Source organism: Clinocottus analis, unplaced genomic scaffold, assembly GCF_023055335.1.
Source record: "Clinocottus analis isolate CAN_PGR_092001 unplaced genomic scaffold, fCliAna1.0.p SCAF_8, whole genome shotgun sequence".
NCBI classification, from domain to species: Eukaryota; Metazoa; Chordata; class Actinopteri; order Perciformes; family Cottidae; genus Clinocottus; species Clinocottus analis.
This window is the reverse complement of record NW_027176240.1, coordinates 3,964,640-3,983,330: the sequence shown is the minus strand read 5'-3', so window position 1 is coordinate 3,983,330 and position 18,691 is coordinate 3,964,640. Positions and strand designations below refer to the sequence as shown.

At 40.6% G+C, this 18,691-nt stretch overlaps 2 protein-coding genes across 11 annotated transcripts in view; one reads left to right on the top strand and one right to left on the bottom strand.

The window, feature by feature from the left end:
- The window catches only part of nckap1 (NCK-associated protein 1), a 31,629-nt gene extending 23,940 nt beyond the window's left edge, over positions 1 to 7,689 (bottom strand). For 5 of the 9 annotated variants that reach the window (XM_068567389.1, XM_068567393.1, XM_068567391.1 and 2 more), the window contains exons 1-2: positions 7,346 to 7,689; positions 1,528 to 1,545 (exon numbers count right to left, since the gene is read on the bottom strand). In XM_068567389.1, the coding sequence (XP_068423490.1) occupies positions 1,528 to 1,545; positions 7,346 to 7,453 (126 nt within the window). In that variant the 5' untranslated portion in view covers positions 7,454 to 7,689. The remainder of the gene's footprint in view (positions 1 to 1,527; positions 1,546 to 7,345) is intronic. The other 4 variants (XM_068567395.1, XM_068567396.1, XM_068567397.1 and 1 more) reach the window with 2 other exon arrangements.
- Positions 6,667 to 18,691, top strand: LOC137779531 (dual specificity protein phosphatase 19-like). Of its 2 annotated transcripts, none has more exons than XM_068567399.1 (5): positions 6,667 to 6,905; positions 8,950 to 9,189; positions 12,764 to 12,810; positions 15,307 to 15,459; positions 18,052 to 18,691. In XM_068567399.1, exons 2-5 carry the CDS (start codon positions 8,967 to 8,969, stop codon positions 18,232 to 18,234), a joined length of 606 nt encoding a protein of 201 aa, XP_068423500.1. In that variant the 5' UTR covers positions 6,667 to 6,905; positions 8,950 to 8,966; the 3' UTR covers positions 18,235 to 18,691. The 2 variants fall into 2 exon arrangements, with proteins under 2 accessions (XP_068423500.1, XP_068423502.1); XM_068567401.1 differs by lacking the exon at positions 6,667 to 6,905 and adding an exon at positions 8,695 to 8,856.

Below are 18,691 nucleotides of genomic sequence, written 5' to 3'. Positions count from 1 at the left end.
ACCCATGGCGCCTTCATAGCGATCCTTCAGTCTCCGTGAACCACGCCAGAAAAAGAAAAAAAAACACAGACGCGTCGCTTCCTCCTCGCCGAGATGAATTAGTTTTTGCCTGGCCGTTCCTCACATTAGAGGAGCGCTCGTGTTTCCAGAGGAGGGATTAACTGCGGCAAACAGAAAAGAGCTCCGAAGAATGAATGGTTGGACGTGATTAGCAACAGAGCCGCTAGAGAGCCGCGACGACGAGCCGCTGGACGGCGAGCTGCCCTCATTCTTTTGCATTCGTCAGCGTTGACGCGCTTGTTCTCCACCAGAGTCCTTTTGAATAATAACTTTATAGAATCAAACCGGCCTCGAAAATGAAAATAAAGAGAAAGCTGGTTGGCGTGATGTAAACGTCAGCGCTGAATAAGTGCCAAAGTTGTGGAATGTACATAAAGTACAAGTACTTAGAGTGAAAAAAGTACTATATATACGGAAAGAATCCAATACATTTCCAGCTTGCTATTTTATACTTAGTAGTTTCTACTTCACTTTGATTTAAACATTAAAGCAACAATAATGAGATTACACTTAAAAACATTATAGTGCTAAAATTGGCTATTCTGCATTATGAGTACTACTTTTTGCTCTTTAAGTAATACAATTTTGACATGCTTCCATTTTTGCATAGCTTATTTATACTTCTACATTTGAGGCAAATAATGTATTTTGTTTTACTTCACATTTATCTGCCGGCTAAAGTAGCTAAATACTCTGCAGATTTAGCATATTGATACAAAACAAACATACATTATTACCAATTTACTGAACAATTAAAGCGTCAATAATGAGAATAAAATAATAGAAAATAAATCTAAAATTGGCTATTCTGCATCATGAGTACTTTTAGTTTTGGCTCTTTAAGTATATATTATTGCTAATATTAGTGTAGTTCAGTGCAGGACTAACACTTTGTTTTACACTGTGGTATTGTTACTTTTATTTGCTTTAAGTAGTCCTATACAATTGGACATTAAAGACAGTGGGCAGGTGGCAACTAGTTCGTGGAAACTATTGAACCGACTTTAGTATGAATATCATTGTTCTAGCTCATCAAGAGATATATTTTTGTCCATGTCGCGGCGCTCTGAGTCACACTGTAGTTGTTTTGGCTAAAAAGCATTTACTCATTTAGTCGGATCGAAATGGGACTAATTTAAATATTCATCAGTGAAAATATAATTGTTTCTGGAATTCACAAATCTGGTTTTGTAGCTCTCGTTTTCCTCAAAACCAAACAGAACCAACGCGCATGTGAATGCACATTAATTTCCATCGAGGGTTGGTAAAACACGACAGTGAATGGAGCCCGGCTTTCACTCTCAGCATTGCAGACATGAAGAGGAGGGAGGCACAACGGAGAGGACCAACAGATTAGTACAGGTAGCCAGGAGCAGGAAGAGGAGGAGGAGGGAGGAAGAGGACGGAGCTGAGGAAGGGTGAAGGGGTGTGGGGTTTCATCAGTGGAAGGTGATAAACTTTGCAAACCTTCCAAACTTGTCCTTGCTGCATAGGAGAGGGGGGAAGCATTGGAACGGAGAGAAGAAGAGAAGAAATCAAAAACAAAGAGCCCACCCAGACACACTGCTGGATCACTGGTCTACACACTCGCACACAAACACAAACACACATACATACACACATGCATGTCTTAAAACAGCTGCTCTCATACAGGTGTTATCTGCATATCTGAGAGTTCAGTTAAGGAAAAGCCATTCTGGCTTCTTTTTTTTTTTTTTTTACACAACACATACAAAAAGTAAATAAAAATAAAACACATGCTGCGCCGACATGTGATCATGTTAACACTTGTTTTTGACGCACGCTGTTTGCAAAGTAACACACAGTGTGGCGTCCCTACCTACGCAACTCGTGGAAAATAAACGCATCCAGTTTAAGAGTGTGTGTGTGTGCGTGTGCGTGTGTGTGTAAGGGCTGACATTTTGCGCTCTTAAATACACTGCATATGCATTTTTGCACTTTCTTTATCATTTAATTTTCTTAAATTGAATACGCTCTGCTGTTCTGTTTTGTGTGTGTATATATATATATATATATATATATATATATATATATATATATATATATATATATATATATATATATATATATATATATATATATAGTATTTTTTGTTGCTGCTGCCACAAACAAATTTTCCTTTTCGGAATGAATAACTTAAACATCTATCCATCTATCTAAATACAGAACGGCGAGGAAGACAAAGTTCGGCCCTGCAGTTTTTTGTTTTTCTCCCCACCAGCTGCAATATTTGCTCTACATTTCCATGACTGTTGCTTAGTAACTGACAATGCAGTGTTCCTGCACGCCGGTGCTGAATGTTTGATCGTGTTGTAGTCACACGGGCGCGCACACACACACACAGCGGCGCGACGCACTAATTTCTACTGGATTCCAGAAGCACTGGGACGGCACTTTCAGAGGGTTGACGCTGTGGTTTAGCCGGCTGGTGGGGAAGAGGCTCGTCAGGATGTGACAACATGTGACTCGGCGCCGCAGGGCAGAATAGTGGGTCAAGTGTTTTGTTCCTGGGGGACTGAGAGCCAAAGTGATGTTGACAGCTGAAGCGTTAGATAGTTAATAATGGAAATCTATGTAGAGCTAGACCCATGAATCTACCAGGCCAAAAAATCAGGGCGGTCAAAGCTGGCCCAAAAAGGTATTAAATATTCATTTATAAAAACGCAGAAAGGTCTTAACTAATTGTACATCTATTCTTTGGCATTATGTCACGTTTCCCTGTATTCCTGTTGCTCATTTAAAAGCCTTCAGCGGACGATTAACAGCTGATGCATGAAGGTGAAGTGAGAGTTTATCTTTACGATGACGTCTCACTTCACAACAAAATCATAACGACGGGGCCCGCTGGCCGGAGGGAGATCGCCTTCAATTGTCTTTCTTGCCGATTGGCTATATGTTATACGTCTTTTTTTTACATCTCCAGTCGGACCGAGAGCGCACAGCTGACTGGTAATTTGTTTACACGCCGTGAAGTAGCGCTCGACACGGCGTCTCTCTCTCTCTCCATTACGATCGTTGTTGCATTATTCCTCGTTCAGCTTGACCTAGCGTGACATTTCCAATTAATGAAAGTAACCGGCGCGAGAGCTGCAGTAGTGCTGCTTTTTTTTTATTACGATCACATATTCATTTCCCTCTCCCTCTCCTTTATCTTTACTATTCAAATGTATATTTTAATTAAGAATATTCCTTGACATCTCTAATATATAATATTCTGGATCAGTGAGTATGTCGGCGGATTGGTAACAAGAAACTCTAGAAATGACTCGTGAATGAGTTGATGTCATTTTGGTGTTTTTTTCTCCTGGAGATCATTTGCAAATTTCATTTTCAACTGTAAAATATCCTGCTCAGTATAAACTTTGCTTAAAATCCTTTAAAAAATTAAAAAAATACAATAATAAATCAGCGGCATGTGTATCAAGATTGTTTGATTATGTGTGCTTAAAATATATTGTTACACGATACTGAAATATAAATATGAAATTGTTATTAAATGTTTAGGTATAGGGTTGTCAGGGGAGAAAATAAACGTATTGGTGTATCTCTAGTCTCATCACGTGATTGCATAGTTTACAGTAAATCTTGGTATCAAAGCTCCGTCCCCCTACAGGCCGCATGAGGGACTACAGCACCAGATGAGCTGGTAAAGCGATACAATTGTTTGGTTTAAAGAAAATATAATTATGCAAGTGAAGTCCGATTAGACTTCTGTTGCTTCGGAGTGACCAGAATCACATCAGCCGTCCCAACAGGTGTTCTGGGAGGAGAACGACTGGGGTCATGACCAAGTTTAACTTTCAATGACTCGAGTGAAGCGTGACTACGTGTCGTCGATTGGTCCGTTTCCTTATCTGTCGAGGTTTCTTCTCGGGAAGTAGAAGAAAAATAGAGGAACAAGAACAGTTAAGGAAGGAAAAAAAAGGTCAGGAAGAGAAAATGGGTGAGTTATTAACACGACTTAATTCTTCTGACAAATGTTGGCACAATGTGGTTGACTCATTTGATCCCTCTCTGATACTCATACGTTGACTGCTTTAAATTAACTGACTTGGGTGTTTCCACTAGATAACTGAAACCCCTCTGTATTTATGCATAGTCACGCTGCATGAGAAATGGGGATTTCCTTGGCAAACATTTAGGTGTCTGCTCCCATGTAAAACCACAGATGTGCAGTGACGCCATGGAGGGAAGAGAGGCTGCAGGTTTTCATCCAGAGACAACCTAAAAAAGGGGGGACTTATCACTGTGTGCATACTTGCAGCCCTCAATGGTACCACTGCCCATTTGTTCCCCAGGTTTACCCAACTTCTGCCTCTTCACATCAAATAGAAGACATGGAAATAACAGCCTGATTAAACTCTGTTTGTACTGCATTTTCCCAGAGGAACAAGCCATTGTGATTCATGAGAAATTTATGGAGGTCTCGGGCAATTTGCCCCTAATAGCTCATAAAATACCGTTGAAATGAAAAATGTGTGGTAAACATGCCCCTTGTAATCAGGGGGGCCCTTCATTAAATGTCAACCTGTAATTATTTCCCTCCAGTTGGTAATTATTCACGTTTGCCTGCAGCTTCTGTCCCCTCTGAGCCACCGTAGGTAAGCTTATTACCAGGCTACAGTTTCCACTGTATTGTGGGCAACTAAAAATAAATTAAAAATAAAAAGATGTTAAGAAAACAGGTGCTGTTTAGTATGAAGAGGCAGCACACAGCTAGTAGAAGAAGAAAATCCTGATATCACACAAACCATTTCATCTTTTGAAATCGTTTAAAAAAAGTTAACAGGAAAACTGGAGACTAGTTGGACATAAAGAGGGGGAAAAGGCAACATGTCCAGCAAAATTAAATAAATGTGTGTTATGTAAACTGACTGGTAATTTACAAATGCAAACATAACTATTATAGCTAACTTCTAAAAACTGTCAGATGGATGTTTATTTCCTGTAAGGTACTGAAGGTAGTTTCTGTTGCAGGGCTTTAACACCAAACTGCTTCATAATCTACAGTTATTCATTCTGTTTATTAAGAAGGTTTTTTAAAAGAGATTGAAAAGTGCTGTGTGCAAGAAAAGATACGATGTTAGAAGGGCTTCTGGCTGGAAGATAAGCACAGCAAACAAAAACAAAAACTTGAATGCCACTCAGCCAAGATTAATTGAGGTGAAACCTTTTCTTTTCTGCAGACAGTCGATGGTGTATAATTAGTGAGTATGCTTTAAGATGAAACAGAACATTGCTGTGATCTTTGATGGTAATATTACTGTTAGTGAGCATGAATTACTTTCTCCCAAAAGATAGAAACAAGAGAACCAAGTCTGTCTCCTGTGTTTTCTTTAAGGAACATAATTAAGCTGATCTGCTGTTGTTATTTAGAGACACTTTGTGAGCACTACTTCAGCAGCGACATTCTGAATTTTAGGAATGAAAAGATCCAAATGGCTATAGAGGTTAGCAGAATGAGCCCACTGATTGCATCACAGTTTACACTCCTGGGTTCCTTCATTTCTAGCTTCAGGATGAAGTTGTTGCTGGTAGTTGGAGAGTTTTCTCATATCACAAGGTTCAAATAAGGAACAAATGAACAGCATTTAAGGGTGGAAATATTCAGAAGCCTTATGGTGAGGCAGATCAGGAGAGATGTGAAGATGATGGGACACAGCAAAAGAAAAAAGGAAGGAAGGAGGGAGAAAAGGAAGGGCGTACTGAAAAGAGTAATCAGCAGCAGAAGCTCTAGGATTGTGAGTGACTGCTCATACTGTCGTGTAACTTCCACAAAGAATAAAAACACACAGGTGTGTTCACTATGTGAAGTAAAAAAGTTTACACTATATCATGTTGATTCTTGTGATTGCTAATAATCTGATATTTTAGTTAGAAATCAAATTATCTGATGATCAAAGCCCACTGCCTTAATTCTCTAGTACTTACAAAATAACTAGACAACACAAATGGCAATAAATAGCAAACATGGGCTTCGAGAGAGTTTAACTTTGTTAGGATATGACTGACCTCTTTCCCTCTCTCTCGTCTTTTTTTATACACCATACACACTGAGGCACAAAGGCTCGTCCCACACAAACAGACCCACTATCCTCCCACACACAAACCACAATGTAAGACTCTGTAACGTTAATAGACATGTTATTATATATAGAGAGATGATTATATAGAGATATATGTATGTGTGTAGCACTGTGTCTAGTGCACTATAATGGTGTATGCTGAATCAGCAGATGGTATGTTTATATCACTGAGAGGGGCTTAAAAGAAAAAACTATATGTACTTAATTGAATTCAATTAACTAGTTTATAGTTATTAACTATGTTATATAATTAACTGAGAAGTTTATAATGGATTACATAGACATTGAGCAAATGTAAAGAGCTGCTTGCTCTTCCAGGTTCGTTTTAATGTTATATTTTAATAAAATAAACTGGATTATTGGAAGTCATCATACTGGACTCTGATGTTTTGGACGCCACTTTAATAATATGAATCGAACAAAAAGAGAGATTAACCGATCAACCGAGATTTAAGTACTTTAGCTTCATTTTATTACAATTAATTAAGCTGGCTAAAACACACACACACACACACACACACACACACACACACACACACACACACTGTGTCGTTAAAAGCTATATACAGCTGGCTCGTTTTTATCAACACTAATACCTGTTGGCTTAAGCCTGCAGCAGAGACGACGCCCGTTAGCTTAGCCTAGCTTAGTTTAGCCTAGTTTAGCCGCCGCCATTACCAGCCGACGTTAGCTTATTTTTTTCTAAACGGCCGGGAGTGTTTACCCATGTCGGGTCAGGTAAGATACATTTTTACGGTTTCGGTTCACGCTTACTGGAGGAAAATTTACTATCCGGTCCATGCGCGTGTTAAAACCCAACTGAAACGTCCGTTTTACGTCGTAGAACGGAACGGGGCCGCGAAGCTAACGCGACAAGCTAACGCGACCAGCTCGCCGGGCGATAAACGGGACAAATTTAGTATAAATGTGCATATATATCCATATATAAATATATATATATATATTAACCTGTTTTTAAAAAATAGGACATAATAACAGTGGTTATTATACAAAACAGCAGGGACATGTTAAACCGATATATAGTATATAAAGCTAGATAGTCACGATCAAAGCTAGCTAATCACGTATTCACACTGCGTGTCGAGTAATACATGTAATTTAAAGGATTTAATTTGGTATGCGTGTGCGTGCATGTCTGTATGTGTGTGTGTGCGAACCTTCTTGATATTGTAAACACGGGTCAACATCCCGATGCCTCGGTCGTTGAGGATGGTGAGCTTCTCCGCCAGCTTCTGCTGGCTGGGCTGGATCACTCCCCGCGACATCTTCTCGCTTTATCGGGTTAAATCTTCCAATTCAATCCGGAGGAGGAAATTTATATATATGGACACCGCAAATCTCTGCAGCTTCTCGTGGATCGTAGCGGGAAGAAAAGAGCGTGATTTATGCCGGTGTTAGATTGTGCCCATGTTCGTATGTGAGGGGACAGCAGCTTCCTGTACTCCACCCACCGTCTCCCTGCTGCTGCTGCCTGGCTGGGTGGTGTTTTTTTCTCGGTCGCAGGGACGATGAGGAGTTGTCCTGGTTTTCACAGCGAGGCGTTCAGGTGCCCTCGTTAATAGTAAAACTCGGAGCCTGAAAATGAGTCAAATTGGCCCCGCTGAAATCAGATACACTACAAAACGTGTTAATCCATATTTACTTGTAACAAAGTATTATCAAATACTTTCACTTGATGGAAAATAATACTTCTTCATTGAAGCTATACTTGATATACTTGAATGTTTTTTTATTTTGTTACTTATTACTTGTGAGCAGTGCTACTGTAGTCCTGTAATTTCCCCACTGACCGACTAATGAAGGATTATTTTATTTTATCTTATATAAAAAATATCAAAAGTAAAAGCACCTCATTATGACAAAATGAAAATACTCATTATGCCAAATGACCCATATCAGAATCATGAGTAAAATTGCTTCTATTGGAATCAGCTGCTCTATTATTAAAAAGTGTTAATCCATTTTACTTGTAACAAAGTGTTATCAAATTGTGGTATTTCTACTTTCACTTGAGTAAAATGAATACTTCTTCCACCACTGCTGATACATCTGAATACTGTTAGAATATTTTCCCTTACCGTACTGATATACATACTGCGTATAAATACTTTAAAACTAATGTGAACTAATAAACTAACAAACTACCTAAGAGAAATACTGAAATATTTTATTTAAAAAGGAAATATCCATACTGCAGTGTAGTCCTGCGTCAAAAATATACTTAAAATACTTTCAGCATTAACTGTCTTATGTTTGTTTGTTTGTTATTGTGGGAAAATTGTACATAAACTTGCCAACTGTGTTTTTGTAAGGGATGCTTTTCTGTCAAACTACATATCTGACAAATATATATATATTAACAGCATTATTAGCCCCACCCTGAGCACAGTTCCTGGTAGAAGCCGTATAACCCATTTCCTTGTAAGCCCTGAACGCCCCACATCGTTGACGCAGCTTCCGACTCAGCTGTCAGTTCTCTGTCAATCCTTGAACGCTGCCTGCAACACGCGCTGTGGAAACCACACGATGTGTATCCTACTTTAAATACTGTAGCTGTATTGAATACGTTTTTTTTTTTTTTTTAAATGCACAACGAAGTTATGATCTTATTAACTGTGACTGTAAATCCACTGAACAGTAACATAGTTAGTTAAAGGGTACTATTCTGGTAAATGATTCTTCCAGTTTGCTTTACATTACTGGATGTAAATAAACCATCTTGCTCGGTTTATTAAGCTCTTTGTCTTCGGTTTGTTTTCAGCTTAAACCCCCGGTGTGATGCAATCGCTGTCTCAGGAAATCCAAGGCTTCTCCAAAGGCCGCCTGAAGAAACAGTGCACGCATGTCACCACTGTGATGGGCCGCAGGCTGCTGGAGAGGAGGGGTGATGGAGGAGAAGTGGAGGAGGTGGAGGAGCTGGAGGAGGAGGCTGCATGTGGGTTTGTAGAAGATAAAAGCCTGGACCTTCAAGTCGGGGTCGTCAGGCCCTTCCTACTGCTGGGTAATATAAAACTTCTACTCTTACTACTCCTACTACTGGTACTACTACTACTACTACTACTACTACTACTACTACTACTACTAGTACTACTACCACCCATACTACCTCTACTACTACCTCTACTACCACTATTACTACTACCTCTACTACTACAACTACTACTACGAGTACTAGTCTATATTTATAGCATAATTTTGAACCATTATTTCCACTGTTATTGTTATGATCTGCAGTTACTTCCTGCAAGTATTACGACTGCTACTGCAGCTACACTCACTACATAACTACGACTATTAATTTACTACTATTAGATTTCTATTACTCTATTACATCTATTACTACAACTACTACCACCTCTATTGCTACAACTACTACCACCTCTATTAATACAATGACTACCACCTCTATTACTACAACTACTACCACCTCTATTACTTCAACCACTACCACTTCTATTGCTACAACTATTACCACCTCTATTACTACACCCACTACCACCTCTATTACTACAACCACCACATCAGCTGCCACTTGTACTGCCACTAGTTCCAAAGTGCCTCAGTCTCTTCAGTATTCCAGTCCGCTCAAAATAAATAAATAAAACCCTAATAAGGAATACATCAATGTCGTTAATGTGGACTTCAGGGTGCTTAGTGACCTACCTTTCAGCCGGAGGACGCAGGTCGACACCCGCACATGTCAGCGTGTGTCCGTCCAGCTGAAGTGTCCTTGAGCCTGACATTGAATCCCCACACAGCTCGGCGGTGCCGTTCATCTCTGTGGCTCCACGCCTGTGCCTCGACCGCACTACGGGAGAATGTCTCTGCAGGGATCAATAACATATTACATCTGCTGGGCTCAATAGAGGTGACTCTCTCCCGTACGGCGGGTCACTGCTAACAGCATCAACCTGCTCGGGTCCCTGTTTCCACACCTGACAGGATCAGGACACCTTGTGAACGTTTGACAGGTTTTCTCTCATATTAATAGGCCTCTTTGTCATTGTGGAGATTTCCATATATATATATATATACTATTTCACAATCTTTTATCTTTTCCTCAAACCTAACTATGTAATTCACGATCTTTCCCTCAACCTAACTAAGTATTTAATGATTTTCCTCAAACCTAACTAAGTACTTTACGATCTTTTCCTCAAACCTAACTAAGTATTTCACAATCTTTTCCTAAAACCTCAGTATATTAAAATCTTTTCCTGAACCCAACAAAGCATTTCACAATCTTGTCCTTACATTCAACAGAAATCAATGTCGAGGCAGGCATTTGTCGAGCAAGAGCAGTATATTTCTATTCCTAAAATATATAATTTAAAGAAACTTTTAATACACTGAATGTGACTGAGATCTGCCCTGTGTTGTGTGGCGGGTTGAATTCAGTGCCATGTCTCACTCGTATTTAGAGATGCTGAAGAAATCCTGGCATTCCCGCATCTTTTTTTCACAGATGTGTCAGTTTAAATCTGTTCCTTCTACACCGATGAGGCATATGGACCGAAGCTGGCTTATTTCCAAAGACACGCCATCCTTTTAGATTTAGATTTACTTCTCAAGCGCCGTACATCTGGCATCATGTGAAAGTGGATTGGCCGCCGCAAAGAGCGCACATATTACTACTTTGAAGGCAAGTGGAGCGGCTGCGGAGCGTCCACTCTGTAAGTCTGGAGGAAGCCTTGCCATCCCACTTCCCGTCCATATGTCTCGCTCACATAATTACCCGGCTCCTGCTACTCATGAGGAGTTATCGGACAAATTGAAAGAGACGGTTCCTCATTCTGCTTTAACTGTCTCCTTCAATGACCATGTGCTCTTTCTCAGCCGAAACAGACGTCCAGGTCGGCTTTTCGCTGTATGTTTTTTCTCTTCTAATTGTATTCCCTCCATTAGTGTCTGACCCGCGTCCTCTGCTGCGTTTGCCATTCTCTGCAGCTGCAGATAGTATTGGATGTTTATATCAGCAGCTTTCACGCCGAGTGCTATTCAACATATCGTATGCCCCGCTTTTTATTTCTGTAGCTGTAAGCCTTTTTAATGTCGGTTTCCGCTGACTGATATCTTTCCTCCCCCACTGTTTTCTGTTTTTCTACTTAGTGATACAGCTGCTGAAGTTTTACACCCCTGCATTTAATTTATTAATTGTATATATGTAAGGTTTCATTGCTTTCTATTGAAGCACTGGTTGTCCCCTGCTCAGGTCCTTTACTTAGTAAAAGTAGAAATACTATTCACCATAAATTATTCATAAAAGTCCTGAATATAAAATGTAATTCATGTACAAGTACAGCGATTTTATCAGAAAAATGTAATTAAAGATTAAAAAATAAAAGTACTTAGTATTCAGGAATTTTCTTTTTACACTTGTTATTATCATATTTTACTATTTAAAATATATACATAAAACATATAATATATAATAGAACAGTGTTTGATGAATACATATAAGTGCATTTAAATATACTGGGTAGATATCTATAGCTGTCAAATAAAGGTAATGGAGTAATAGTATAAAGTAGCATCAAGTGAAAATACTGTCAATAAAAGTATGAAAAAAACTGTACTTGTGTACAGTGAAGTACATCCCACCATTGAATTAGGCTCCAGGGATAAAAAGTATTTCCATTATCCTTTAATCCTTTGATAGTAAGACATTTATTGTTTGTAAAATGTCCCAAAAATACAGAAAAATGGATTCAAAATGTCCTAAATTAAGGGGATATCTCCACAATTAAGTTCTGTTTTCAACCAACAGCCTTAAACCTAAAGATATTCAACTCAAAATGTCCGCCTCACGGTTATCACAAGTCTGTCCAAAATATCATCACTTCCTAATGTTATCATTGTAGACATTTGTGTGAAATTCTCCTAATTAGCAGATGAAGTCTTGAGTAATGACCTAAAAGGAGTTTCGTGAGGTCACAGTGGCATCTTCACCAGTTTGTCCTCGCACACATGAGGAAAGATTCAAAGAAATTCCCTCCAGTCGTTCACAAGATACGGGAGACGAGTGGGGTCGCAGCGACCTTGACCTTTACCCTTTCACTTCCAAAATTTCACCAATTCATCCCAGAGTCCGTGTTGACGTCCGTGCCAAATTTGTACAAGTTGCCATCATGCGTTCCTGAGATATTCTCGTTCACGACGATGGCACACACACGCACACGCATAACGCCCCCGGCTGTCACCGAGCGCGCAGACATAACAAACATAAAATCATCTCATTTTCAAAGCCGCCACCAGAGAAACGTTTGGCCCTTTTGTTTGATGAACGACTTAAAAGATGAATCAATGTTTACAGTTCGAACAAAACCAGCTGCATCATCATCATAAAGCTGATAGTGCCGTACAGCCGAATTAAGCGGAACAGTTTGTTTCTCTCATGTCAAAACGGAGACGCAGATAAATATTCATGCGGCGTTTGATCATTTTTATAACCGAGCAATTATTGTCAGCCCGCAGGAAGCATTTTTTTTTTCTCCAATGTATTATTTAAATGGCTTAAGCAGAGGCGTGCCCTCTGGTCTGTTGTCTTCTCATCAAGTTGTTTCTGCCTTTTTCAGCCTCTCAGGATGCAGCCCACGACATTGACACCCTGCAGAGATATAAGGTCAGTGCGGAGCGATCGATGGCGCGGGCGTGCCCTTGCCTTGTTGTGACGGTAGTGACATGAGATTAGAGGCGACCGCGGAGGTGTGCGCCGCCGTCCCTGCTGGGTCGGCGCACACCGAGCAGATAGCCGGAGAGGGGCCTCGTGACTCGGTGCAGTGACAGTTTAGCTCAGTAGAGGGAGTAAATGATTACAGTAGGTCTCGGCGCCACTCCTCCACTTCAGAGGAATGTGACTACTCCTCTCTGCAGTGGCCGCTCCCGACCGTGAGCATATTGCTTGCCTGTGCAGTCTCGGGGATGATGAATTGGGGAGGTTACAAATACCTTCGCTTCCTATTTCTGGGATGAAACTCTGACTGCTTGATAACCTAGAAAAAAAAAAGCAGCAACCCGGGGTTTTCTCAGATGGATATTGAAGCTCAGACGTGACAGTGGGCTCAAAGAGGATGATTCAGAAAGTAAAGGATCTGTTCTTTACCAGTTCAATAAACATTCACTAGTGTCTGAATACAATGACTTTAATATTGTCAGTTGAAGCTGTAAATTGTGAAGAAATCAAATCTCTGTTCAAGAAAGGCATCTTGTTTTTGAGTCTTGGTTTTATCCAGGCGGCAACCAGCCAATGCAGAAGTTTCTAAAAACTTGCATTCTCTCTGCTGACCACAAGGGGACGACTTCTTTGGTTGTATAGAAGTATATGCTTTATGAGTTAAAGCTGCATTCTCTCTACTGACTACCAGAGGGCGACTCCTCTGGTTGTATAGAAGTCTATGCTTCATGTGTTAAAGCTGCATTCTCTCTCCTGACCACCAGAGGACGACTCCTCTGGTTGTGTAGAAGTCTATGTAAATGACTCTACTTCTCTCTGGATTTATTCCCTCAGTAAATATTGTAAACATGAGTCTCTGTCTCAATCTTGAGTTTTAAAGTCTGAGTTTGTCTTGGACTCCACATCCACTAAATCTGTTTTTCTGGATGGCTAAACTTTGCTGTTTTTGCCACTCTGCTGGATTTAGCTCCTTCATTAACTCATTAGTTATGGATGAAAAGAGCAAGAGAAAAAAGGTACCATCTGCATTACAGAAGTGAGAAAATCCCTTTTATTTCAGCAGGTGAACACAAATTACATCATCAATCATATTTTATTTGCGACATAACTCGATTTTGAGAACACACTTGCGAACATGGCAGAGGCCGAGAATGATCCGAAAGATTACATCAGACCTGGATATGCTATATATGTATTATGCTTATATTAATGTTTTGAGATATAACGGTTTATTAGATTTTTATGTTGTATTTTCAATGGTGCACTGTACGATATCCCAGGCATTAATATAGCAGCAAACAAGGATTATCTATGTAAAGATGTCTACCTGCAGTAACCCCTTCATTCCCCCTCAGGTAAACAACGTTAGCTCCGTTAGCCGTAGTTTGCACTGTTAACGCTGTTAGCACCGCTAGCCGCGAGCCCCCTGGCTCAGCTGCCGCCATGTTGAGAGCTGTGAAGAGGCAATTGAAATACTCCCAATTCCGTTATTGCACCTTTATCATCAGCTGAGGAAAATACAGGGTTTTTTGGTCTGTTGGTCAAAGAAAAATAGTCAAACTACTCCTAATAAATGTGTGTTAGATGAATACAAAAAACATATACCCAGGGTGTTCCAAAAGCCTGATCATTAGTGCGTGTAAACACACTAATTTAGTGATGAACTATAATCTGTACCAGCCTGTGTTATTATAAAAGGGAAAGGCAGTCGCTATTCTGTAATTCTGTTGTCAACAAACCCCATGAAAATATTACAAATAAATAAATAATGTGTCTGTCTACAGTGCAGTCTAGTGAAATGGTGCATTTGTTGGGGACTGCTTCCTGCTGCGGATTAAAACACACTTTAGGCCAGTGTATCTGAGATTGAGTCAGCATAAACGACAGTGTGTGTGTGTGTGTGTGTGTGTGTGTGTGTGTGTGTGTGTGTGTGTTCATAGTAATAAAAGAACATGTCACCCAGCGCAACAGTGAGACTAGTTGATGTGTTTTCAACAGTTTTAAGACAACAATAGAGCTCTATGGCTCAGAGGAAGAAGACACATCAGGCTTTAGATACACACAGACATTCATTATTAGTTTTTTGGTCTTTTAACATCAATTAGAAACATCTGGAACATCACCAGATGCATCCTTTTAACTTAGATGTTAGATGTTACAAGCGGTCCGAAAGCAGACGTAGAGGAGGGGAGAAGCGAGTCCTCTGAGGTGAGCTCGTTTAAGTGAGAGAAGACGGAGCCATCTGTCTTCTTTCCCGTCTCCCTCTTCATCTCTCTGTCCCCCTGCCCTCTCGCTCCGTCAACATTCAGGTTGCGTCGTGTCATCAATATGGCTGACAGGACATCTCTGTCGCCAGAACAGTCTTTAAGATGCTCGGGGGGGGGGGGGGGGGGGGGTCGTTTTGCTGAAGGAGTGTGTGATGTCCCTGTCTCTCCCCCTCGTCAGGTGACTCACGTGCTAAACGTGGCCTACGGAGTCTCCAACCTGCTCCCAGATCAGTTGGTTTACAAGACGCTGCAGATCCTGGACCTCCCAGACACGGACATCACCTCGTATCTCGAGGAATGCAGCGCCTTCGTCGATGGGGCGCGAGAAAAGGTACACACATTCACATATACTACGTCTTAACAAGTGGAGTCTCCTGTGTAGAAGGTCATAAAGGTCATTTTTTTTACCCAAATGCAACATATTATTGAGTGAGCTTCAGAGGTGCTCCTCGGCAGGCTAGCTGTTCCCCTTGGTTTCCAGCCTTTGTGCTAAGCTAATCAGCTTCACATCTACCACAAACACATGAAAGTGATCAATCTTTAAACATGGATTGTGAAACATAATTGTTGAAACACCTTTTTGATTCTGATTCTTTGAAAAAGCAGCATTTGTATGTTGTAGTTTGTAAAAAAGTGACTCCATTTGAGTTTTCTATATACTGTTATGTATTAACTACACAAAATAATATTCAATATGGTATTTAAAATCGTAATGTGTAGTGTAGAGTATCTAGTAAACACAGCCAACAGATAATTACAGAGAAAGCGCACACACACACACACACACACACACGCACACACACACACACACACACACACACACACACACACACACACAGATTAATGTTTTTTACCAGATAAGAAGATGCATTTAAATCTCTATTTAAAACATTTCTTCTCTCAGTCTTTTATATCAGCTGGCTAATTCAACATGTCAGTGTGCAGCGCGCGGCTTTTCTGCCGCCTCGCTGCGACGCATTTACATACATCTGCAGCAGTCAGTTATCTGTAACTCAGCACAAAGGAGAGGCGGGGTGGCTGGAATACCTAATAAAAGAGCACGCTGGGGTCATTTAATGTAAGAAAGTCAACGTTTACGCTCACACCTCCTCACCCCCACACTCCTTCCCTCAGTCGTCTCATGTGCTGCATGTAATACTTTTTAAGGGATTATTTCCAGGCAGAGCATTATTTCCTCTGTGTGTGTGTCTGGAGATTGACCGTAAGCAGAACATAATGTGATGTGAGCAGTGATATGAAAACACTCAGCTCGAGCGCAATGAAATAACAGCAAAACAAGAAACTCCGAAAAAACCAAATTAAGTCTCCGTGTTCGCTGTGATGGATTATCTTGCTCGGGCAATTTTCAGTTTGTACTGCAGAAGTTTTCTTCTTGTTGTTGCTTTTTTTTTAACTAAAGGAAGGAAAACAAGAGCTGATATGTGACTGCAGACACCGGCACAAATAACACAAAGCAGCAGAGAAACCCCGTTTGATTGATAGAAACTTATTAAAGACCGATGTCGTTCTTTCCCCCCCCCCCCCCCCCGTATGTCCTGCTTCATTTGATTGTATTTCACCCAGAGGAGCCGCCTGATTGGGTCACATTTTGAAATGAAAGCGGAGCGATAACACTGATAACGTGTCAATTACAGCAGCTCAAAAGCCGCCACACACATGTGTGTGTCGGTGTGTGTGTGTGTGTGTGTGTGTGTGTGAGGCCACAGACAATTTAAAATCTCCGGTGCCTCAGTGGGTATTAATTGACATGTAAAAAAATAAATAAATAAAATGTGCGTTTAAGGTTTCGGTTCTGCTGCGCCCTCTCAGAAAGGAGAGAGACTTGTATTATGGATGGGAGGCGCCACGCTGAACAAAAGAGACAAATGTGACAATATGCTAAGCTTCGGTTCGGAGCCGTGGGCCTGCACGCATTGTCTAAAGATGTGGCTGGAATTTACAAAAAAAAAAAAAAAAAAAAAGTAATTTCCAGCTTCGGCACTTTAGGCTGTAAAATAATTACATCAACATTAATATTAATCATACCGCAAATTCTTGACACGCAGAAAAACCCCACAGACTCAGATTTATTCTGTCTCGACTTGCTCGACGCGCTTCTGACTAATGCTGCTTTCAGAGGTGTCGGAAAGTCAGAAATGACTGATTGTCACAAGGATTTGAATAAGTTTGTCATTTTTAAATGACAAAAAAAGAGGATTTTGGGGGGTTTCAAGTGCTAATGTTTTTAAGCGGTCAGGTCTGAAACGTCTGCATTACTTCAATACAACAGAGTTGGATGTTTAAATGTCACTCTTTAGATGTTTTTGGAGCGCAACAAATTCAATTCCATTTGCCTTTGTTGTATCGTTGCTTTTTTAGCAAAAATCACAGAGGTGCAGAGGAAAATATGTTCAGACAATCCATGTTTCTTAGGTTCTTCTTAAGGCCAAGTAACCATGCACTTAATACCAACCAGTTACCTTTAAATATATCTTATATATATATATATATATATATATATATATATATATATATATATATATATATATATATATATATATATATATATATGTGTGTGTGTATACCGTAAAAGTCAGGTTACAAGCCGCTACTACCTTCGGTGGGCGTCCCTGCTAGCTCCCAGCTGTAGCCAGCTAGAGCTGCTGCTAGTTCCCCGCTAGCTTCCGCTACTTCCTGCTAGTTCCCCGATAACCACCGAAGGTACCAGAAGGACCAGCTCCAGCTCGACGCCTGTCTCGGGCAGCGGGGACGTGGGCAGTAGCAGTAGCAGCGGGAGCTAGCAGCAGCATTAGCAGCAGCACTAGTCGGGGACATCCACCGAAGGTAGTGGCGGCTTGTTACCTGACTTTTACAGTATATATATATATATATAGTCTCTCTCTCTCTCTCTCTCTGTCCACAGGACGGTGTTGTGATGGTCCACTGTAACGCCGGCGTTTCGCGCTCCACCTCCATCGTCATTGGCTACCTGATGCTGAGGGAGGGGCTGTCGTTTGATGACGCGTACAGTCAGGTGAAGGCGGCGAGGGCCTCAGTTCGCCCAAACCCCGGCTTCTACCAGCAACTACAGAGCTACAAACCTTAAAGCTGCATTCATTCTTTCTTTTTTGTCCACTAAACAACACATATATCATCATTGGACCCTTTAAGATAATATGGTCACCAAGTCCCATATTTACGCTCATTTTTAGCTCTGTTTTTGGTCTCCACCGAAGAGGAAATGTCTTGATTTGTACCTGCTAAATGCTCCGCTGTGTTCACTAGCTAGTCATAAACGTGCCTGACTAACATTTGATGCTGAGCAGGAAGCATACAGTTGTTGTTTTTTCTACTGAAAACAGTGGCCTGTAAGAGTGAAAGTTGCATCCTGCAAAACCAAAACAATGAGCTGAAAGACGCTATAAGGGGAGCTGCAGAATTGGTGATGATTCTCTTTGGGATTTGTCACAGGGGCTCTTATCACATTACACTTTATCCAAAAATATTGATTAGTGTAGCTTCAAGGAAGTAGACATATCTTCTTCAATTAAAAAAGACTTAAA